Raw genomic sequence first — 23,925 nt, 5'->3', positions numbered from 1 at the left:
CTGCGGGTTCTCCTGAGATTAATTTCTTGTTAATTTTCATAGCCCATATTTAAGTCAGATCATCCCCCAAATAACTGCCAAATATGGTGAAAAATTTGCCCTGCCATTTCTAAGTTATAGTGATAGGAAAAGACGCAAACCTCCGTCCACAGAGATGGTCAACAGTGTTAAAGCCTGTCGAACTTCTGCTTTTTTAAAAATCCTTCTCTCCCAATGTCAGGATCAGTCCCAGGGATAGAACAGGGTTGGGTGCAGGTCAGATCTCAACGATCCTGACTCTAAGGAGGGAAGGTATATCTGATCTGGGATAAGAAGATCTGACATGTATATTGATTAATTCATTAGGTACATAGTCCTTGGGCACCAACTTTGTTCCAAACACTGGCCTTTCCTACTGTACGATAGAGTAGGACTGGAATCTTAAGTTCAAAGTCTGTCAGTAAGCCTAGGAAAAATTTAGTAAACTTTGCCTTTTTCTCTAACTTGTTAATTTGTTGGTTGATTTGCTTAGTTCTTTTCTAAATTTGCTGTTCTTTGCTGTGCTTGTCTTTGATTACCGCGTGGGTCTTCTCTAGTTGCAGTGTGTAGGGGCTACTCTCTGTTACTGCGTGCCAGCTTCTCGGCGCAGGGGATTCTCCTGTTGTGGAACACAGGCTCTCAGGCGCACAGTTTCAGTCATTGCAGCGTGCCGGCTCAGTAGTTGTGGCGAATGGGCTTAGTTGCGCCGTGGCATAGGGGATCTTCCTGGACCAGGAATCGAACCTGTGTCTCCTGCATTAACAGGTGGATTCTTTATCACTAAGCCACCAGGGAAGCCCTGATTGGCATAATTCTTGAATGGAGGTATGGGAGTCATTCTGAGGCATACTAAGAACAGCAGATGGGAAGTAAAAAGTAGGCTGATCTCTGCACCAAGCCTGCAGTCTTCAAGGCCCCTGTGACCTCCCTGGATGTGTCTCTTTCCTCATGCTTTCTCACCTCAGTGGCATGTCATACAATGGACCATACCCCCCCGCCCCTCCCTCCTTGAAAGACTGTGCTCTTGGCACGAGATCCCGCTCTGCAGGTTTTTCTCCTGCATCTTGGTTTCTTCCTCCCAGCTTACTCCACAGGGTTTTCCTGCTCTGCTCCATCTTTGCATCCTCTTATCCAGTTGGAAAGTTCTCCTGTACGGGCAGACCTCGGCGATAGTGTGGGTTTAGTCCCAGACCACTGCAATAAAGCAGATGTTGCAATAAAGCGAATCCTGTGAATTTTTTGGTCCCGGTGCATATAAAAGTAATTTTTACATTATACTGTGGTCTGTTGTGTGCAATAACATTATGTCTTTTAAAAAATGTGCATACCTTAATTAAAAAATAATACTGTTGGGAAGTGGTGCCGATTGACTTGCTCAATGCAGGATTGCCAGAAGCCTTCAATTTGTAAAAAGCACAGTATCTGTGCAGTGCAGTAAAGCAGAGTACAGTGAAATGAGGTCGTCCCTATATTCGTAGTTTGCTGAGAATTTTTCTCATGAAAGGATATTCATTTTTGTACTACGCCTTTTCTGTATCTATTGAGACGATGCATGGTTTTTCTCCTTTAATCTGTTAATGTGATGTTTTAAGTTGATTGGTTTTTTTTAATATCAAACCACCCTTGTGTTCCTGGGATAAAGTTGATCTGGTCATGATGTACTTTTGTGTCTATATTGCTGTATTCATTTGTTAATATCCCTGTGTGCCTGAAGGCCACTGTCCTGTAAGTTTCTTTTTTTTTCTTGTAGTGTCTTTGTATTTAATATCAGGGTTATGCTGGCCTCATAAAACAAGCTAGGAATTGTTCCCTTCTTCCCATTTTCTAAAAGTACTGTGTGTTATTGGTGTTATTTCTAACTTTACTGTTGAATAGCATTCACCAGTGATGGTATCTTGACCTAGAGTTTTCTTTGTGGGAAGTTTAAAAATTACATTTCTATTTCTTTAATGGATATAGGGCTATTCAGATCTTCTGAGTTTCTTTTGTGTGTGTGTGTGTCCATTTTATTTATTAACATTTTAAATTGATCTTTTACATTGGAGTGTAATTGCTCTGCGGTGTTAGCTGCTTCTGTACAACAGCGTGAGTCACCTGTGTGTACACGCGTAGCCCCATCCTCTTGAGCCTCCCTGCACTGCCCCCCTCTTGTCCATTTTAGTTTGTGTTTTACAAGAGTTTTGTCTACCTTACCTCATGTTCTGCTCTAGACTGCCTTCCCTTTTATTTCTCTATCCACTTTCCCTAGGCAGTCTCTACCCTGAAGCTTAAATATGATGCTGTAAGAAATTATGCACATTTCCAACACAGACATCCGAAGCACGTTGCCATAAATACTCAGACCTGCCATCCTGATGTAACAGATACCAGCGTGTACTCTTGCTGGCCTCAGCTTTTTCTTTTAATGTTACAGACACAGTTGGGCCTCTCTGCAATCAGATTCCAATCCTTCAGTTAAAAAGATACTGTATTATTTTTGCCTTCATGGTTTTTTTTTTTCTTTTAGTATTATTATTATATTTTTTTACTTTACAATATTGTATTGGTTTTGCCACGGGTGTACATGTGTTCCCAATCCTGAACCCCCCTCCCTCCTCCCTCCCCATACCATCCCTCTGGGTCATCCCAGTGCACCAGCCCCAAGCATCCTGTATCCTGCATCGAACCTAGACTGGTGATTCGTTTCTTATATGATATTATACATGTTTCAATGCCATTCTCCCAAATCATCCCACCCTCTCCCTCTCCCACAGAGTCCAAAAGACTGTTCTATACATCTGTGTCTCTTTTGCTGTCTCACATACAGGGTTATCGTTACCATCTTTCTAAATTCCATATATATGCGTTAGTATACTGTATTGGTGTTTTTCTTTCTGGCTTACTTCACTCTGTATAATCGGCTCCAGTTTCATCCACCTCATTAGAACTGATTCAAATGTATTCTTTTTCATGGCTGAGTAATACTTTCTATAGATTGTTTATGGATACACCCACACTTGTGTGTAGTATTTGTGTTTTAAATTTTATGTAAAAGCTCTTAATATTCTGCATGTTTTTCACTATTTTGTTTCAAGATTTAGTCTGTCTCTAGAGTTCATCTATTATAAGTACTGTGTAATTATGACATTTAATTACCCATTTTCACATTAGTAGACTTTTAGGTTATTATAAATTTCTGTTTCAGCGAACATCCTTGCACCTCGCTGTTGGCTCGTGGGAGAGGTGGCATCACTGGGTCACGGAGTGTGTATAACCTCAGCATACATGCATCTTGACAAATTGCTTTCCAAAATTTTGGTGCCAGTTTATACTTCTGCCAGCAGTGAATGGTATTTCTTACTGCCCTGCCTCCTTGATAACACTTATTAATGTTAGACTAATCCTTGCTAATTTGATACATAGGAAATGACATCTAGTTGCGTTTTTAATTTACCTCTCAGCTGCCAATGAAGCTGAGATATTTTCTCACGTTTAGTATCTATTTAAGTTTCTTCTCTGATTGGCTTGCTCACATTTTTTGCCAAGTTTCACCGGGGTTGTTTGTCTTTTTCATATTGTTCTTATTGTTCATACTGTGGGAGGTTTTTTGTTTTTTTTTGTTTCTTTTTACTTTTTATTTTGTATTGGGATATGTATGGCCAGTTAACAAACAATGTTGTAATAGTATCAGGTGAACAGCAAAGGGATTCAGCCATACATATACATGTACCCGTTCTGCCCCAAACACCCCTCCCATCCAGGCTGCCACACTGTAGGAGTTCTTTACATAGTCTGGATTATTATATTTTTTGTTAGTTAAATACAGTGTGAATATCTTTCCCCAGTCTTTGGTCTATCCTTGCATTTTGTGACCCTAGCCAGACCACAGGTTGTAGACTGAGTTGGAGAATGAACGAGAGTGATGATTTGGGAAGTCCAAGGTTGCTTTTACGTTGGTTTCCTCCTATAGCAGCAAATAAGTTGCGTAGAGGAGAGAAATGAGACAAGAGTGAAGCAGATTATTGGGGGCCCCCTTCTCATTGTAGTCCATGGAAATGTACCTGAGGCCACAATCACACAGCCTTCTTGGGGGAAAGCTGCAGTCAACATAGCTGGCCAGGCCTTGGACACACAAGTAGACTACTTGTGGACTTGACAAGTAGAAGGGAGTGGCGAGTGGTGGTTTTGGGGGGTGGTGAGTGGGTCAGGAACCTGTGGCTTTAGTCAGTGGCAATGACCTGCCTACCCTCCACCTCAGATATGTTGCAAGGTTCATGTGAAAGGATCAGTGAGAAAACTCTTTAAAAACCATAATGCAATTTTCCAGTGTGACCTAATTAATAATAGCAGTAATAAGGCAGTTCTGAGGTTTGGATGTTTAACCAGGGGCCACTTGAAGCCAGAGATAAATTATTCTCTTTCAGGAATTGGAAAAGAGCACACTTCCAGTCATTTTCTTCTTTTTTTAAATCTTTTTTTAAGTTTATTTTTTTAGTTTTTGGCTGTGCTGGGTCTTTGTGGCTGCGCGGGCTGCTGTCTAGTTGCGGGGTGTGGGCTTCTTATTGCAATGATTTCTCTTGTTGCAAAACACAGACTCTAGGCGCACAGGCTTCAGCCATTGCAGCACATGGCCTCAGTAGGTGCGGTTTGCAGACTCTAGAGCCAGGGCTCAGAAGCTGTGGCACGTGGGCTCAGCTGCATGTGGGATCTTCCTAAATCGGAATCTAACCCATGTCTCCTGCATTGGCAGGCAGGTTCTTTACCACTGAGCCTCCAGGGAAGCCCCAGCCCCTCTTCTTAAACTCATACAATGTCTGATGACATATTTGAAGCTTAGCACCATATGGCGATTTGTTGTGTTTTCATATGTTATATGCACAGATGGTTAGAAAATAAAATTACCCACCTCCCACCTCAGCCGGTCTCCTCAGCACCTTTTGGGCCAGAAGCAGGGCAATTAAAACATCAAGCTGCCAAGTCCCTCTCACAGAGGGCTGGATTTGTCTCAGGCAAAACATCACAGGCTACTGCACAAGTAGCTTTCTGCTTGGGCCTTTTTGCTGTGCACTGTGGAGGAGGAGGCTGTGTGCCTGGCAGCCACATGATCGTAATGCAATTACCCACAAATATCAGGAAAGGAGAGGAGTTTCTTAGCAAGTGAACCATGACATACATTTCATCAGCTCTCAGTTGGCTGATCAGTCAGCAAGTGTTTATGAAGTGCCCAGAGAGTGCATCGCATGGCATTTTGTTTTCAAATTTTCTAATCTCTGTAGCATCTGAAAGTAGAGAGTGGATTTCCAGAGCTTATCCTCTCAGATGTAATTTGAAAGGGAAAATGAATTGCAGGTCTAGTATTTTGATTGGAAAACTGACTGATTTATCTGCCTCCGCATTCCCGGAGGAGGTCTTCTGTTTGGGACCTAGGTACTGTCATTTGAATTCTTTTACTCTGAAGCATTTGCTTGATTTTTTATCCCTAACCTGTAATAATGGTGGGTTATTAAACTTGCTAAACAAAATTAAATACTGCATTTCTCATTTCTTGGAAATGAAGCATTGCATCTCCTCCAGAAAAACCACAGCACTCTGAAAATAGCAATTTTTGTGAGAAGCAGTAACCATGGTTGCTTTCAATTAGAAGCTAAATTGGTTTCAAATTTAAAGTTTTGTTTTGTGATGAAAGGGAAAGAAAGCTGGTCATTCCTGGGGAATTGGTACTTTTCTCGCTTTGGGAGGGCAGCGGGCTGCCCCACTTCCTTCCCTTCTGCTTCCAAAGTCGTCTTAACTCTGCTTGATCTTCCTTCCTGTGTTGGAGGAAGAGCTGTACTTTGGCCTGTTCGTTTCTTCCTTCTTAAGAAAAGTATTTTAAAATTGTACATAAAAGTCCATATGTTGTTGCTGTTGTTCAGTCACTAAGTCATGTCCAGCTCTTTGTGACCCCATGGACTGTAGCACACCACGCTCCTGTGTCCTCCACTACCTCCTGGAGTTTGCTCAGATCCATGTCCACTGAACTGGTGGTGCCATCCAACCATCGCATCCTCTGTCGTCCCCTTCTCCTCCTGCCCTCAGTCTTTCCCAGCATCAGGTCTTTTCCAATGAGTCGACTCATATTCTCCCTTTTAAAAAGGAGAAATATAGCAGAAGTAAGGCTGCAGTCCCCCTTGATTACTCAGGCCCTCCCAGGCCCTTCTGGACACTGATCCCCGCCATTTTCTAGGGCACGTCCCTCCAGAGCCTCGTCTGTATGTTGTCACCTGTAGCTGCCACCCCTGAGTTGCCCACGACTCTGCCCAACGGGAGGCAGGAGGTTCCTGTCGGGTGAGCCATTGTCACGTGACTGGGTCCTCACCAGAGGCTGGCCTCACCCCAGCTTCCAGGTCTCGCTTCCCAGCCAGCACTGGTCTAACTTGCCAGGACTCTGATCCCTGTGTTTGCCCCTCATCAGCAGCTGGCCCCAACTGCCCTTTTATATCAAGCTCCTGTGAATTTTGCAGTCCTGCTAGTGCTCCTGTGCTGGTCTCTGACCAGTTTGCCGTCAAATCCGTCTCCTGATTTGCTTTGTATGGTAGAAGGGCAGAACCAGAACTCTGTAGGCCATGTTTCCCAAGCTCTGGTGTGAGCTGACCTCGGAATAGTTTTGGACAAGAAGAATTTGGCAAGATTGTAGGGTAAGAGGAAAGAAGCAGCCAGGGAATTTCTCTCTCTCTGCCTTCTTTAGCATCTCCATTAATCCAGCTCCGTTTGGCCAGACCTGTCTATTTCAAAAGCTTCTGCTACGGATCTCAGCCTTCGGGTTCAGTTCTCTCTGCTTCTTCCCTTGTTCCTTAGTCTAGAAGTGGGGTCAGTGACCCACTCATCTGATTTCTGTGGTGCTTCCCCTGTCCCCCTTGGCTTCTCACTCCATTTGAAATAGTTAGAGCATTTGTTAGAAGAACAGCTGGAAATGATGGCTTTTATTTTATGCATTTTCAAGTTATAGCTGCCAGGACTTCTTGATTCCCTTTCTGCTGAAAGCACTCATCCAAGAAGAGGTTAACACCTGGGGGATTGAGAGGGCTCGGGTGGCGCGAAAAGAGAAATCCAGATGTTAGGGGGGTGGTTGTTTTTGTTTGTTTTTTAGGTTAAATTGTCTAGTTGGCATATGTGAGCTATAGATATAGTTACTTGTGGAACTAAACCAAGGATTAAACCAGGTTATGGTGATAGGAAAAAAATAGGGATTTTACAACCCCAAAGGAAAGTGTAGAGTTCCTCCAGTGAATGTTTTGGATGGTTTGGCCCATAGAGAAACCACAGACAAGAAAGTGGGCATTATATATCCAGAATGGGGGTATTTCATCTGGACGGTATAGAAGAGACCAAGAGATGAACAAGGTGGGCACAGGCAGCACTGACATGGTGTCTTTTCAATAAATGAACTGTAACAGTTTGACCCTGATGCTGGGAAAGACTGAGGGCAGGAGGAGAAGGGAGCGACAGAGGATGCGATGGTTGGATGGCATCATCCACTCAATGGACATGAGTTTGAGCAAGCTCTGGGAGATAGTGAAGAACAGGGAAGCCTGGCATGCTGCAGTTCATGGGATCGCACAGTCCGGACATGACTTAGCGACCGAACAACAACAATTTGACCAGCAAATAGAATCTGCTGCCTGGGGAAGTGGGGCAGTCTTTGGCATTTCAAGACCTTGTTGCAGGCCTTTACTTTGTTCCCTCTGGACAATAGTCAATCATCTTACGGCACAAGAGTGAGTTCTGCCCTCTGTCACTGCGTGTCTGGGAAATCCACGGTGTAGAATAGGCGGGACCCTTTCCTGTCTCCTGCAGGCTTGGCTCACAGCGACACTGCTTCTGGTGTCCAGCATGGTGGAAAGGACTGTCCTGACTCCCCACAGTCTGTATTCCAGGGCAGACATTTGTTTAGTGTTACTTTTCGGTAAGACTATGAAATAATTAAGAAGCTTTAAGATTTTTCAAATTTTTGTTTTCGTAGACAGCTGGGGTAACATGTGAGCTAAGAATATATCTTTTCATGTTCATTTCATCTGAAAAGAAAAATAGAAATGAGTAAGTATATTATGTAAATCCAGACTGATTTTTTGACTGTCTCTGTATTGACTTTGTTTAAAAATATGGATGGTAACCTGGCAGCATGTTAATGGGCAGAAACATTGAACTGCTGCCATTTTGGCAGTCCCTGTGAAGAAACCAAGTGATAACTAAGTTTTCCCCTTTCTTGTGGAGCATGGTTACACAACAGCTACATTATTTCTGCCAGCGAGGTAGCACTGCCTCCAGTCCCAGGAGAATTAAAGCACTTCTGGAAGCTGCGTTCTGGCGTTGTCCATGGAAGCGTTGCAGAACTTTCTAGTAATCAAACACAAATCCCCAAAGGGGAGTTTCCATTATTATTATTATTTAACTCTTAGAAATTAAAACGAGAGAAAAATCTGTGCAGGAAACGTTTTCCATCTGTGGGTTAAGCAGTGCTCCAGAGAAAGCTGCATGCTACAAGGGGTATGTTTTAGTCGGAATTCTTGGCTCCCAGGGACTGTAACCCAGCTGAGACCAGTTTAACCAAACAAGGAGGTTTTGTGTGTTTTGACAGATCCTGGTATAACTCACAGAACCAGAGGAGATGTAGTAGGAATGGGGCCCACTGGGAATTGGGCCCAGGTCCTTGAGCAGATGAGCACCCCTCCTCTCTGTCCACCTCTGTGTGTGTCCACACACCCAGCTGTATTTCTCAGACAACTCCACCAGCTGCTTCCTCCGTGGCCAGAGGGGTGGGTTTTGTGACTGTCCGCAGCAGGATGATTTGAAGCTGGAGGAGGAGCGTATTCTTAGAAGACGGGGTCGGGGTGGGGGTGCTGTTTGTAAAGATGAAACACTCTGGGTTGGCCACGTTTAGCAAGAGGAAAGGAGAGCTCAGGTCTGAAAAATCCACTGGACTGGGTTATATTTTGACAACTTCCTAAAACTACATAGAATTAGATATTCCTGGGGAATGTTAAAAAAAAAAATGTATACACACACGTGTATATACTTACATATTTTTTGCAGATGTCCATGGCATGTTAAATGAAAAGAAAAAACAGGTTATAAAATGGTATATAGTAGGTTCTATTTCCATAAAAATAAACCAGCCAGCTCCTGTATGGGTACATATGCTTGTGTGTCTGCGTTTAGTGAGGAGAAAGGCGGGGAAGGACACAAAGGCTGGTTGAGAGTCGGGGTGGGGTGGAGTGGGGAGATGATCAGCTTTGCCTTTATGTGTCATGTGCTGTGTCCTTTCACTTGTTAAAGTAAGCCTGTATTGTGCTCGTAATTTGAGAAGCATCAATTTAGGAAAAGAAGAGGAGCCTATTCCGGCTGACCTCAGGGGAATGGATGCAGGGACTGAGGTAGTCATGTCATCTCTTGAATTTTTTTTGACCATGCCGCACACTTGTGGGATCTTAGTTCCCTGACCAGGGATGGAACCTTTGGCAAGATCAAGCCGATGATAGCAGCTGCCCCTTGCAGCCAGCCCTGCCATCTCCTGGTGCTGGGTGTGCCACACACACCTTAGCATGTGATTCTCAACAGTTCAGGGGGCTGCCTTCAGTCACAGCTGATAGTTGAGACTCAGCAGAAGTGATATGCCTCAGGGCCCACTGCCGGGAAATGACAGGTTTGGGTTTAGGATCCTTCCCCCAAAAACACAGCCTCCTGAGCAGCAAGCCTTTTTTTGACATTTCCCACTCACTAACCAAAGGTGTGGGGCCTCCCTGGTGGCTCAGTGGTAAGAAATCTGCCTACCAATGCAGGGAACTTCGGTTCGATCCCTGGGTGGAGAAGGGAATGACAACCCCCTCCAGTATTCTTGCCTGGGAAATCCCGTGGACAGAGGAGCCAGGAGGGCTACAGTCCATGGGCTTGCAGAGTTGAACACAGCTTAACAAGTAAACCACCACCATCAGCCGAAGGAGTTGGAGCGGCTCTGAGTTGAGATGCATGGTCTTTGTTCTTGAGATGGAATTGTTCCATCAGAACAATAACCTAGTCTTAAAATATTTAATAATAATGCACAGAATGGAAGAATGACTTTAAGGCAAGTGGCATCTGCTACTGGGAGAGCCGTGCCTGTTGTCTTACTGCCACCTGCTCAGAGGGACTAGGGAGAGGACGGATCTGGTGATTGGGATTCGAGTATGAATCCAGTTTGGGACACTTTGAATTGTAGGTGCTTATGGACCTGGAGCAGAGATGGCCATGGGTGATGCTCATTTGCATCTCAGAAAGTTCTTGAATAAGACAGAAAAATGGGAGAAAACCCTAGGTACACAGTGATTTTTTTTTTTTTAAAGGAGATAAAAAACCGACACGGAAATAATATGATCTCAATTTTTAAAAATTAGATATAAATTTATCAAATAACAGTTATGTATGGTTATATGGTAGAATTAAGGGTGTTTATTTTCTTCTGAATATTTTTCTCTATGTATTAAGGTTTTTGACAGTGAATAACATTATTTCTATAATCAGGGGAAAATGTTACTTAGAAAATGAGGGCTTCCCGGGAGACTCAGTGGTAAAGAATCCACCTGCCGATGCAGAAGACATGGTTCAGTCCCTGGGTTGGGAAGGTCCCACGTGCCAAGGAGGACTAAGCCCACGCACCACAGCTGTTGAGTCTGTGCTCCAGAGCCGGGGAGCTGCGCCCGCTGAAGCCCGCACGCCCTAGAACCTGTGCTGCACAACGAGAGAGGCCGCTGCCGTGAGAAGCCGAAGCGCGGCAACAAAGAGGGGCTCCTCCCCTGCTGCTCGCCGCGACGAGAGAAAAGCCTGAGCAGCAACGAAGACCCAGCACAGCCATAAAGAAATAAATACATTAGAGAAAACGAGAGCTGTTTCTTTAGTGGAAAATGTCCCATCGGGATATGCACAGGATATGAACAGAGTGTCCGTCACTATTCTGGGAGATGTGTGTGAACAGAAGCTCTGGTTCCTGCATGATTGCAAATACATAAACCCAGCTTGTGGCAGTGGGCAGACCAGGAGCCTGAGAGGAAGTAAGAAGGCCAGCCATTAAGGGCTGTGTCTAGAAATACCAGAGCCTCCTCAGCCCATCCTCCCCTACAGGCAAGTTTCGGAAATCTGGCTCTGGGACAAGTTGTGTCTGTGGCGTTGTGGCTGAAATCGGCATCAGAGAAAGGTAGGGGTCTGAGCGTTCAAAGCAGGTCTTCTGAGGTTGCCCCTTGATGCCGCAGCTGTGTTTAAAGCCATTGATCCCGTTCAAGCTACGGAAGGTAGCTTGAGAGAACTTGCTGTTGAAGCTACCAGCGGAGCTGTGGCTGGACATCCATCTGCAGAAGTGAACGCCTGTCCTGGCTTGAAGGACCTGCTCCCAGCGTCACCTGGCGAGGCTGCTTCCTCTTTCTGGGCCCCAGTGGCCTGGGCTGTCAAAGGGGGAAACGGAGATGGAGGGTGCATCTCAAGAGCTTCTTCAAGCTCTAAGGTCCGAGGATCCCCAGACCTTTCCAAAGATCTGAGGTTCTTTGGAAAATGGATATATCTTACAGGTAGTGATTCAGAGTGGCTTATTGTACACTTGAAAGGTGGCTAGTGTGATGGAGGGACTGAATTTTTAATTTTACTACATTTTAATTTAAGTTTATATAACCATATGTGGCTACTGACTACCCTTTGGGACAGCACGGCTCCTCAACTGGAAAATCTAACATAAGGTGAGCATTTGGAATGCCTGTATACATTTTTATATATGCCTACTTTGAAAGAAACTTCCTAATTTCAGAAAAAAACGTTTGGGTTCTTTTCAGACAATACAGACAAGAAGAAGAAGAAGAAAGTTAAAAATAGTCACGAAAACACCTACTCAGAGATAACTGCTATTGGCACCTTTGTGTATAACTTTCTAAATTCCCTTCTGTGCTCACATCTTAGGTAGCCAGCTGGCTTTCAACAGCATAGCTTGAAATCATCCAGGAAGGGATGAGACATGTTAGGAGAGAATGCCTGCTCACTGCCCAGCAGAGAATACTGATAAAGACTTTAGCAATCTGCCCTGACTGATGTTTCTTTTCTGGGTGCTAGGTTATCAACCCTATGGGCTGGGATGCATTTGGATTGCCTGCCGAAAATGCGGCGATCGAGAGGAATCTACATCCAGAAAGCTGGACGCAAAGGTATGTGTTTACAGGCGTATTCAAGCACTTGTATACATTACCCTTAAACAACTTTTTTTTAAAACCTGTGCATGAGAAATAGAAAGCAAAGAAAACAAAACACTGCAGTCTGCCAGGCAATAAAAAAGGATTGTCTATATTGGTATTTGCTTTTTCTCACACTGTATTCTTATCTAAGAAATAACACAAAGTGTTTGGCTATTCGTTCATGTGTTCATTTTGATGCTTTGTTATTTACGGTTATTCTTCCTTTGAGTATTTGCATTTGGAAGGAAAAAGGAAGAAGAAAGGGTGACATCTGTTAAACTTCTACAGTGCTCTTCATCTTCTTGACTGTAGTTTGAGCCATATCCAAATGCCGCATTGCAATTTTCTCTGCAAATTCTTTTAATTTTTTTTGGCTTCACCATTCTGAAGCAAGAGGAACATAGATCGTCAACAAGGAAATATATGGCCACTTGATTCTAGGTGTGGCTTTCTCCAAGGAGGACATAGTCTGAGTGCCCCCTGTGGCCTCAGGCTACCGTGTGCTCAGGCAATGCCCATCCCTCTTCCTCCTGATAAAGCCTTGAGGAACTGTACTAGAACCCAACACAATGATCTGGGCTCCTTTGATAAAGCCCTTCCTCACCCTACCCCTCAGAGGTTTAGAGGGCAGTTCAAGGCCTGTCCCCATTGTCTTTCACCTTCCTTTGCTTTATTTTGCCCAAAAGAAACATCTTCTGTACCATCTACTTCTCTTTTTTCTTCCTCATTTCTGGTTTCCACTTTTCCAATTATGGTTAATTCTGGAGTAACAGGAGTGATGAAAAAAGGAGGAAATGATGATTCAAATAAAAAGGGTCAAATATGGTATAAATTTGATATCACCCAGGACACTAATTGGCAAATTCTATGGGCCAAATTTGGCCCTGCCTAATGGGGCTTCCCTGGTGGCTCCGTGGGTAAAGAATCCTGTAATGCAGGAGACCCCAGCTCAATTCCTGGTTTGGGAAGATCCCTTGGAGAAGGGAAAGGCTACACACTCCATATTCTGGCCTGGAGAATTGCATGGATTGTATAGTCCGTGGGGTCACAAAGAGTTGGACATGACTGAGCAACTTTCACAAAAGATTTTATGAATAGTTTTCTTAGAGCTCAAGCCACACCCATTTGTTTATATATTGCTCATGGCTGCTTTCATGACATAGCGGCAGAACTGAGTAGTTGAGGCAGAGACCGCATGGCTCATGTGGAGCTGGAAACATTTACCATCTGGCCCTTTACAGAAAAAGTTTGCCAGCTTCTCCACCAGAGCATAGCAGTAAAGAAGATGGCCCTTGAATCAGGCCACACAGGGACAAATCCTGCCTTTCTTTCTTCCTAGCCATTTGCCTTGAGCAGATTACTTAACCTCTCTGCCCCTCAGGTTATTTATCTGTAAAGGAGAATAAGGATTAAACACTGTCTTAGTCAACTGATATTACAAAGCAAAAACAACACCCAGTTGTGGGTGTGACTGGTGATAGAAGCAAGGTCCCATGCTGTAAAGAGCAATATTGCATAGGAACCTGGAATATTAGGTCCGTGAATCAAGGCAAATTGGAAGTGGTCAAACAGGAGATGGCAAGAGTGAATGTCGACATTTTAGGAATCAATGAACTAAAATGGACTGGAATGAGTGAATTTAACTCAGGTGGCCATTGTATCTACTACTGTGGGCAAGAATCCCTTGGAAGAAATGGAGTAGCCATCATAGTCACCAAAATGCAGTACTTGGATGCAGTCTCAAAAATGACAGAAAGATCTCTGTTTGTTTCCAAGGAAAACCATTCAATATCATGGTAATCTAAGTCTGTGCCCTGACCAGTAATTCTGAAGAAGCTGAAATTGAAAGGTTCTATGAAAACCTACAAGACCTTTTAGAACTAAAACCCAAAAAAGATGTCCTTTTCATTATAGGGGACTGGAATGCAAAAGTAGGAAGTCAAGAAACACCTAGAATAACAGGCAAATTTGGCCTTGGAGTACAGAATGAAGCAGGGCAAAGGCTAATAGAGTTTTGCCAAGAGAATGCACTGGTCATAGCAAACACCCTCTTCCAACAACACAAGAGAAGACTCTACACATGGACATCACCAGATGGTCAACACCGAAATCAGATTGATTATATTCTTTGCAGCCAAAGATGGAGAAGCTCTATACAGTCAGCAAAAACAAGACCGGGAGCTGACTATGGCTCAGGTCATGAACTCCTTATTGCCAAATTCAGACTTACTTGAAGAAAGTAGGGAAAACCACTAGACCATTCACGTATGACCTAAATCGAATCCCTTATTATTATACAGTGGAAGTGAGAAATAGATTTAAGGGACTAGATCTGATAGACAGAGTGCCTGATGAACTATGGAATGAGGTTCATAACATTGTACAGGAAACAGAGATCAAGACCATCCCCATGGAAAAGAAATGCAAAAAAGCAAAATGGCTGTCTGGGGAGGCCTTACAAATAGCTGTGAAAAGAAGAGAAGCAAAAAGCAAAAGAGAAAAGGAAAGATATACCCATTTGAATGCACAGTTCCAAAGACTGGCAAGGAGAGATAAGATAGCCTTCCTCAGTGATCAGTGCAAAGAAATAGAGGAAAATAGAATGGGAAAGACTAGAGATCTCTTCAAAAAAATTAGAGATATCAAGGGAACATTTCATGCAAAAATGGGTTCAATAAAAGACAGAAATGGTCTGGACCTAACAGAAGCAGAAGATATTAAGAAGAGGTGGCAAGAATACACAGAAGAACTGTACAAAAAAGATCTTCATGACCAAGATAATCACAATAGTGTGATCACTCACCTAGAGTCTAGACATCCTGGAATGTGAAGTCAAGTGGGCCTTAGGAAACATCGCTACAAACAAAGCTAGCGGAGGTGATGGAATTCTAGTTGAGCTATTTCAAATCGTAAAAGATGATACTGTGAAAGTGCTGCACTCAATATGCCAGCAAATTTGGAAAACTCAGCAGTGGCCACAGAACTGGAAAAGGTCAGTTTTCATTCCAATCCCAAAGAAAAGCAATGCCAAAGAATGCTCAAACTACCACACAATTGCACTCATCTCACACGCTAGTAAAGTAATGCTCAAAATTCTCCAAGCCAGGCTTCAGCAATACGTGAATTGTGAACTCCCAGATGTTCAAGCTGGTTTTAGAAAAGGCAGAGGAACCAGAGATCAAATTGCTAACATCTGCTGGATCATTGAAAAAGCAAGAGAGTTCCAGAAAAACATCTATTTCTGCTTTATTGACTAATGCCAAAGCCTTTGACTATGTGGATCACAATAAACTGTGGAAAATTCTGAAAGAGACGGGAATACCAGACCACCTAACCTGCCTCTTGAGAAACCTATATGCAGGTCAGGAAGCAACAGTTAGAACCAGACATGGAACAACAGACTGGTTCCAAATAGGAAAAGGAGTCCGTCAAGGCTGTATATTGTCACCCTACTTATTTAACTTATATGCAGAGTATATCATGAGAAATGCTGGGCTGGATGAAGCACAAGCTGGAATCAAGATTGCCAGGAGAAATATCAATAACCTCAGATATGCAGATGACACCACCCTTATGGCAGAAAGCAAAGAACTAAAGAGCCTCTTGATGAAAGTGAAAGAGAAGAGTGAAAAAATTGGCTTAAAACTCAACATTCAGAAAACAAAGATGATGGCATCTGGTCCCATCACTTCATGGCAAATAGATGGGAAAACAGTGGAAACAGTGATAGACTTTTATTTTGGGGGGCTCCAAAATCACTGCAGATGGTGACTGCAGCCATGAAATTAAAAGACTCTTACTCCTTGGAAGGAAAGTTATGGCCAACCTAGACAGCATATTAAAAAGCAGTACATTACTTTGTCAACAAAGGCCCATCTAGTCACGGCTATGGTTTTTCCAGTAGTCATGTATGGATGTGAGAGTTGGACTGTGAAGAAATCTGAGCACCAAAGAATTGATGCTTTTGAACTGTGGTGTTGGAGAAGACTCTTGAGAGTCCCTTGGACTGCAAGGAGATCCAACCAGTCCATCCTAAAGGAAATCAGTCCTGAATATCCATCGGAAAGACTGAGGTTGAAGCTGAAACTCCAATACTTTGGCCACCTGATGCAAAGAACTGACTCATTTGAAAAGACCCTGATGCTGGGGAAGATTGAAGGTGGGAGGAGAAAGGGATGACAGAGGATGAGATGATTGAATGGCATCACCGACTCAGTGAACGTGAGTTTGAGTGAACTCCAGGAGTTGGTGATGGACAGGGAGGCCTGGCATGCTGTAGTAGTCCATGGGGTTGCAAAAAGCCGGTCACAACTGAGCTACTGAACTGAACTGATTGTTAGCTAATCAGAGATCACCTAGGGAACTTCTTCATAGTTTTTCATATTTTCATATTTTCAGTCTGTTTGAACTCAAAGGGTACACAGTAGAAATGAATTAGTCCTACAAAATCAAAAAAGAGGACCTGAAGATTATCATATTTACAGAAGTAAGTTAGAGAAAGACAAATATCATGAGATCACTTATGTGTGGAATCTTAAATAATGATACAAATGAACTTGTTTAAAAAACAGACATAGAAAACAAATTTGTGGTTTAGTAGTGGTAGCGTTCGGAGAAGGCAGTGGCACCCCACTCTAGTTCTCTTGCCTGGAAACTCCATGGACAGAGGAGCCTGGTGGGCTGCAGTCCATGGGGTCGCTGAGAGTTGGACACGACTCAGTGACTTCACTTTCACTTTTCACTCTCATTCATTGAAAAAGGAAATGGCCACCCACTCCAGTGTTCTTGCCTGGAGAATCCCAGGGACGGCGGAGCCTGGTGGGCTGCCGTCTATGGGGTTGCACAGAGTCAGACACGACTGAAGCGACTTAGCAGCAGCAGCAGTGGTAATGTTAGTCATTCAGTTGTGTCCTTCTCTTCTCTGTGACCTCCTCTGCGACCCCATGGACTGTAGCTCTCCAGGCTCCTCTGTCCATGGGATTCTCCAGGCAAGAATATTGGAGTGGATTGCCATTCCCTTCTCCAGATGATTTTCCCAACCCAGAGATAGATCCTAGGTCTCCTGCATTATAGGCAGATTCTTTACCATTTGAGCTACAGGGAATACCTTTACAGGGGAGGGCGGGGGGAATAAATTAGATGTTTAGGATTAACATATATTTATTACTGTATATAAAATAGATAAGCAACAAGGACCTATTGTATAGCCCAGGGAACTATACTCAATGTCTTGTAATAACGTATTATGGAAAATAATCTGAGAAATATGTATGTATGACTGAATCACTTTCCTGTATACCTAAAACTAATACAGCATTATAAATTATACTTCCATAAAAAAGGTTACAATGTTTTTAATTAAAAATTGAATAGAAAAAAGAATATTTTCTTATTTCATGCTAAAATTGGTTTATATACTTCTCTCCTCTTTTCCAGTTGTTTTTAGAGTTTCAGTTTTCTGGTTTTGATTGACAAAGCCCTGTGTGATTTCTCCTGGATTTCTGAAATTTTTATGTTAAGTTTTTTTTTAAGGTGCTTTTAAGTTTGTAAATGCTTGGCCTAAACTTGTTCAGGATCCAGGCATATGGATGTGCCAGGAGTGCACAAATCGAAAGGGTTGCCTTTCTGAATGCCCAGGGAAAAGGGCAGTCCCCAGGAGCAAAGACTGTCGTGGGTTTTAGTAGATTTTGCAAGCGTCCAAAGAATAGCTGTCTTCTACTAAGCAGATATTTTCATTGGTTCTTAGTGATTACCTTTTTTTCTTTTTGGCCAGAGCAAAACAACACTTAAAGCTCTTTGAATCGTCTAAACTTTTCCAGTCTCCTTTTCACAATCTCAGAGTGTAATTTGCTTATGGCTTTTCCTGTGTCTAAAATCCAAACCCTCTTCTCTTTGTTTCACAGTAACATTAGACACATGAGGAAACAGCTTGATCAACTGGGCCTGTGTTTCAGCTGGGACAGGGTAAGTCCCCGCTCTCCCAGAAGGTCTTTATTTAGACCACAGTCCCGAGTGAACAGGGGATCGTGCTCGCTTACTTTCTCTTCCTTTTCTTCTTGTCGAGGGGAGGGAAAGGAGGGTGGCAGAAAGCAGGCAGGGAGGATTAGCATGCCACAGATGAAGAAATGTCCCCAGTGGATAATTGGTGTGAAGACAAGTAATTTTCTGAGGGATTAAGCTAAGAGAGTGAACTTCTTATTTAACGTCCCAGTTGGCTGTGATTTATGTATGTGGAAAAAGCTCTGCACGAGGATTGTGCCTATTGTCAACAATAGTTTAAAAAGACTATTGAAATCTATGTAAGTGATTAAATATCAACCCATGTGGTCCCTTTAGGTGGTTAGGTATAGGTTGATGGATCATTTATCTCTTTTGTCCCACTTGGAATTGAGGTTCATGATAAATAGCCTTTTAGTATAAAGTGCTTTCAAACTGTGTGTTAAACCCTTGGAGAATTCCAGGCGTGGGAGGAGTTCAGTGAAGACCACTTGGGTGTTAGGAACACCCAGGCTAAATGCGGCTGAACCCTTCAAAGCAGTGGCCAGTAATTAGCCTCCAATTAAAATAAATTAATTAATTTAAAAAAAAGATGTAAAAGAAAAAAAAAGAAAGTAGTGGCCAAAGACCCTGGGTAGACACTGATGCGCGGCTTGTTAGGTAAGGTGGATTCCTGCTCACCCTCTCCACGAACCAATGCTGTGATCACTTTTAGCATCCTATTTACTTCACAAAATGCTTTTCCTTGCTGGGTCTGTCAAGTTCAAGTTCACATCTTTTTTACTCAATGAGAAGCACCTGGGAAAAACTGAAATATGATCGTCTTCTCCTCCCCCACGATTTTTTAAAGATTGCAACTGGATGAGTACAGTGAAAAAGAGTGAAAATCAAACACATTTAAACAGTCCCGGCTTTTGTCTTTATTTTTCTTTCAGCTTCTTTAGATGAGTTCATGGGCTGAATTAAGTTCTTATTGCAACACTGATGCCATTTCTATCACTAACTTGCGAGGTCACCAGGGTTTTGTTTGGTGGAGGTGTGAAAAAGTCCTGGTGCCTGACTCAGGTTGTCCTGAGGAGCCAGTGGGGAAGTGCTGGTAGAGAATGAAACGTATTCACTGTGGAGAGAACTGAGCAATGCCCTGAGCTCTCCAGAGACGTGTCGGTAGATTCCTTGAGGGCAAAGATGGGCGTTTTAACCCTCTAGGATGAGAACTAGGCTAGTCCTTCACAGGAACAGCAACCATAAATGGCTCAAAAACTAATAGGTTGTTTTCCAGATTATCATAGAAGATTAGAAAACACAGAAAAGTGTAAAGAAGAGCATGAGCCATTGTGATTAATTCAACACACAAGCCACAATGTGTGGCTCCTCATAGCCTTTTATTCTGGAATTATAAATATCTGTGTAATTTGCTTTGCAAAATAGAATTCATAAATCATGTTTTTTATTTTGCCTTTTTTTTTTTAAACCCGCTGTTCATGAACATGTTTCTAGTTTATTAAAGAGTCTTTGGGAAAAGTGACTTTTTATCGCTATATAGTTTTCCATCTTATGAATATATCATAATTTATGTAACCTACCTCTTGTGTGTGTACTCAATCATGTCTGACCCCTGGCAACCCCATAGACTATAGCCCTCCAGGCTCCTCTGTCCATGGGATTTCCTAGGCAAGAATATTCAAGTGAATTGCCATTTCCTACTCCAGAGTATCTTCCCGACCCAGGGATTGAACCTATGTCTCCTGCATTGGCAGGTGGATTATCATACATTTAGATAGATTCTAATGTTTGTAAGTACAAGTTCTCAATCCCTCTTGTAAAAATCTGAAGTCCAGAAAGCTCTAAAAGTGGAACGTTTTTTCATAATTGATTTGACTACAAAACCTGACCTAAACTGATGTTTATCTCACTTAAAATGAATATCCATGTATGTTTTACTCTAGGAATAGTACTGTGATTGGTTACCAGGTGCTCTCCCAGACCTAGTTAGGTAAATATACTGTTGTCTCTTAATATCCAGAAAGTCCCTAGTTTTGAAGCACAATTTGACCACAAGCATTTCAGATAAGGGATTTTGAGCCTGGAAGTGCAGAGATGTAGATGAATATCACCACTCCTGCTATCGCTGTCTAATTGTTACTGAACAATTCCCATGGGCCAGGCCCCCATAATTCTCCCTTGAGATCTCTAGAAAGCTCTAAAATGTGGACACTTTTGTTGACGGCATTTTACTGCTGGTCACCCAAGCGGCAGGGCTGGGCACGTCGTCTGGCTAATTTATGACTGATGTGTTCACCCCCCGACGCTTGGAGCAGATACCTTAGTGCACATATTTTGTTTCCTTAGTGTGACTCCTCAAAAAACCCATGAACAAGTTTAAAGCTTATGGTACTTGAATTTAAAGATAGTTAAAGGTATAATTTGCTTATGTTACTTTGCTGTTGCCAAATTATCCTCCATAAAGGTCATACATATTTACCCTCCCAAGTTATTAGTTATTTTCATCTGTACTTCTTTTATTACTAGTGATAGTGAGTTTTTGTGCTTTTAATGAATGTTTGAATTGGGGGAGGCGGGTGTGGGAATGATCTAACCATGTCTTTTGTCTGTACAGATAGATGGTGTTTGTCCTTCTCTTAGTGATTTTTATTTTGTTACAAATATTTTCCCTCAATTTATCATTTGCCTTGCATGCTTCCCAGGTGGTGCTAGCAGTAAAGAACCTGCCTGCCGATGCTGGAGACTTAAGAGGCATGGGTTCAATCCCTGGGTCGGGAAGATCCCCTGTAGGAGGGCATGGCAACACAATGCAGTATTCTTGCCTGGAGAATCCCATGGACAGAGGAGCCTGGCGGGCTGCAAGTCCATAATGTCGCGAAGAGGCGAACTAGACTGAGGCGACTTAGCACACGTGGGATTATTGTTAGCACACAAATATTTTCTTGGAAAGGCCTTTCAGACAGATAAATACATTTATATCTCAATTAATTTTTAATTTTTGCACTTAACTGGAATTGAGCTAAGAAATTCCTTTTTCTGAATAACCAGTTGTTTCTTTTACCTTCAAACAGTCTTTTCCTCACTGATTTGAAAGGCTACCTTTATTATGGTCGTGATCTTTTCCACTATTATTATACACTTAGGTTCTGTTTCTGTTCATTTGATCCATTGATTACTATGTCATTACTAAACTATTTTAGTTACAGTTGCTTTATAATTGGCTTTACTATCTGGTAACAGAGGTTTTTCCTTATTGTCTGATTTTGACAGTGCTATTCCTCCTATGTTGTGTTTTTGTTTCCTTGATGTATTCTGCCCATTTAAAAGCATTTTCATCCTTTAGTTGTTGAATTCTTGTGATACACCACTTATGTATACAGTTCATTTAAAAAATTAAAAGATGGACAAAGCATATGAGAGAAACCATCTTTTGGCTAGTCTAGAGTCTTTAACAGTGAAGTGTAAGCTATTTATTTTTTATTTATTTTTGCATTTATTTTTGTAACTAGTATATCAATTCTTTATTCTTCTAAAACGTCTTTTTTTTTTAAACGTGTTTAGCAATATCAACATAAAAAATAGAACAGTATGTATGTTTTTGCTTCCTATGTAAGGTAAGGAGATTAGCTGGTAGATACACTTTCCATTTTCTAAATCTGTTTTCCAGAGGCTTTGGGGGTATATTCTGAGATTTGGGGCCTAATTTCTTCTTGTTGTAATTTTTCTTATCACATATCACTTCTTAACATGGAAATGTAGATCTTTGCTTTTGGTTTTAAAATCGTATCCATAACAATTACTGAAACTGAATGACCCTTAGCTAGCTTCAGTGCTCATCAGTAGGCCTTACAGAGCATGATTGCCCATTTGAAAAAATCTAGATTTGTGAAAAAATGTTTAGATGTTTTAGCTCTTCCTTTGAGTCTTCTGATATTGCTGCTATTTTCATAACAGAGAATGACTTTTCATTGCTTTCACCTATGAGCAGCAACTTATTGGGGGTATATATCATTCTTTTTTCTTTCAAATTTCTTTAGTAGACCTTGATCCTTGATCTACTGTCTTAAAAATTATAGACTCACAGGAAGTTGCCAAGATAGTATAGAGCGATCCTATGAACCCTGCACCAGCTTTTCCCAATGATATCACTTTACACAACTACAGTGTAATATCAAAACCAAGAAATTAACATTGGCATAATGCTATTAACTAGAGTACAAATCTTATTCAGACTTCACCAGTTTTTATATGTACACACAGCGTGTGTACCTGTGTATGTATGTATGAGGAGGAGGAATTCTGTGCAATTTTATCACGTGTCGATTTATGGAACCACTACCATCTGCCCATCGTCTGCTGATAGAGAAATCTAAGGCCAGCCCAGATCGTCTCTTTGTAATACAGTGATCTTCCTGCTCTCGTTTTGGTGCTGTTGGACTCCTTTTGTCCCTGCCTTTGCCAGAGACGATTTTTTAAAACTTTCCTCAGGGTGTATCTTCCGTCCTTTCACTTCTAATTCACCTGTTGCTTAGTGCCCACTTTTGATCTGCGGTATGAGTCTTGCCTTCTGGCAGCTTTCTAGACTCTTTGTCAAGAACACCGACTCAGTGTGTGCTCTGTTCACTGTCTGCCATCCTTTTCACCCCCTCCCTCATGATTTTGGTCCCTTTGTTCTCCTCTCCCTTTTGGGAGCATGTCTCCTGTTTGCTTTCCACATCACTGATTCAGTTCCTATTGAATCAGGGCTGCTTTGTGTGGTTTCTAATGCCAATAATAATTCTGCTATTGTATATTTAGATTAATTCTCAGTTTTCCTCATCTCATTTAGTTCCTATTCTCTTTCTCAAGACTCTTGGCCAGATACATTTCTTTTCTTCCTATTTTGCTATCTTATCTCATTTCACAGACCACTTATGTTCAGAAAATTTCTTGAGAATACAAAGCGATGCTCTTGAAAATTTATCTTTTGCTTCTTGTAATAAACCTTTTCACAAGTTTGAAATGCTGGACTCTCCTTGTTTGTTTCAGAGTCTTTTCTTGGATCCCTTGTGGATTTTTCCGCCTGTTTCCTGAGTGAGGTGGACTTGTGTATCAGTTCAGAGATCCATCAGCCTGAAGGGAGCAGAGTGGAAGCTCTGGTCATTCTCTCTGCCTCCTTCATTTCTGTCGGGGCTCAGGGGACCTGTAGCTCCCGGGGCGTCTTTCTCTTTGCTCTGATCTTTACCTGAGTGTGAGCTGCAGTCGCAGGTGCCCGTGAGCATGACAGCTTCACCCGCTTCCGAGGCCCTGCAGCCTGGGGTGTCCAGTCTGTGGGCTTTCCATCTGCTCCAGAGCCCATTCTCCCCTCTGGACTTGCCCTTTCAAATTAGGGGTGCCAGAGCCCTGCTTCTCAAGAACCCAGTCTGTCTTTAAGAGGGGAAGGTGCTCTTTGGTGCACGGTGTTTGTCTTCAACTTAGTCCCTCGGCCGAACTTCCTTGATGTTTCTGGGATGTCAGTGGCACCTCTGTTATTTCCTGTGCTATGCAGTTCCTTCAGCCTCCATCTTTATATTCTCCTGATCATTTTTTAAAATAAACACGTTTTTCTGTCTCTATTTGTTTTTGGCTGTGCTGGGTCTTCATTGCTGTGCAGACTTTTTGTCTGCTTGCAGTGAGAGGGGGCTGCTCGTTGTGGCGGTGCAGAGGCTTCTTACTGGGATGGCTTCTC

General features: G+C 42.5%; 1 protein-coding gene across 1 annotated transcript in view; it reads left to right on the top strand.

Moving 5' to 3' along the window:
• The window catches only part of LARS2 (leucyl-tRNA synthetase 2, mitochondrial), a 145,693-nt gene that overhangs the window by 14,513 nt on the left and 107,255 nt on the right, over positions 1-23,925 (top strand). Inside the window, exons 4-5 of the mRNA XM_069560888.1 lie at positions 12,100-12,191; positions 18,122-18,182. Of these exons, the coding sequence (XP_069416989.1) occupies positions 12,100-12,191; positions 18,122-18,182 (153 nt within the window). The remainder of the gene's footprint in view (positions 1-12,099; positions 12,192-18,121; positions 18,183-23,925) is intronic.

Source organism: Ovis canadensis, chromosome 19 (assembly GCF_042477335.2).
Source record: "Ovis canadensis isolate MfBH-ARS-UI-01 breed Bighorn chromosome 19, ARS-UI_OviCan_v2, whole genome shotgun sequence".
NCBI lineage: Eukaryota > Metazoa > Chordata > Mammalia > Artiodactyla > Bovidae > Ovis > Ovis canadensis.
This window is presented reverse-complemented; position numbering and strand designations above follow the sequence as displayed.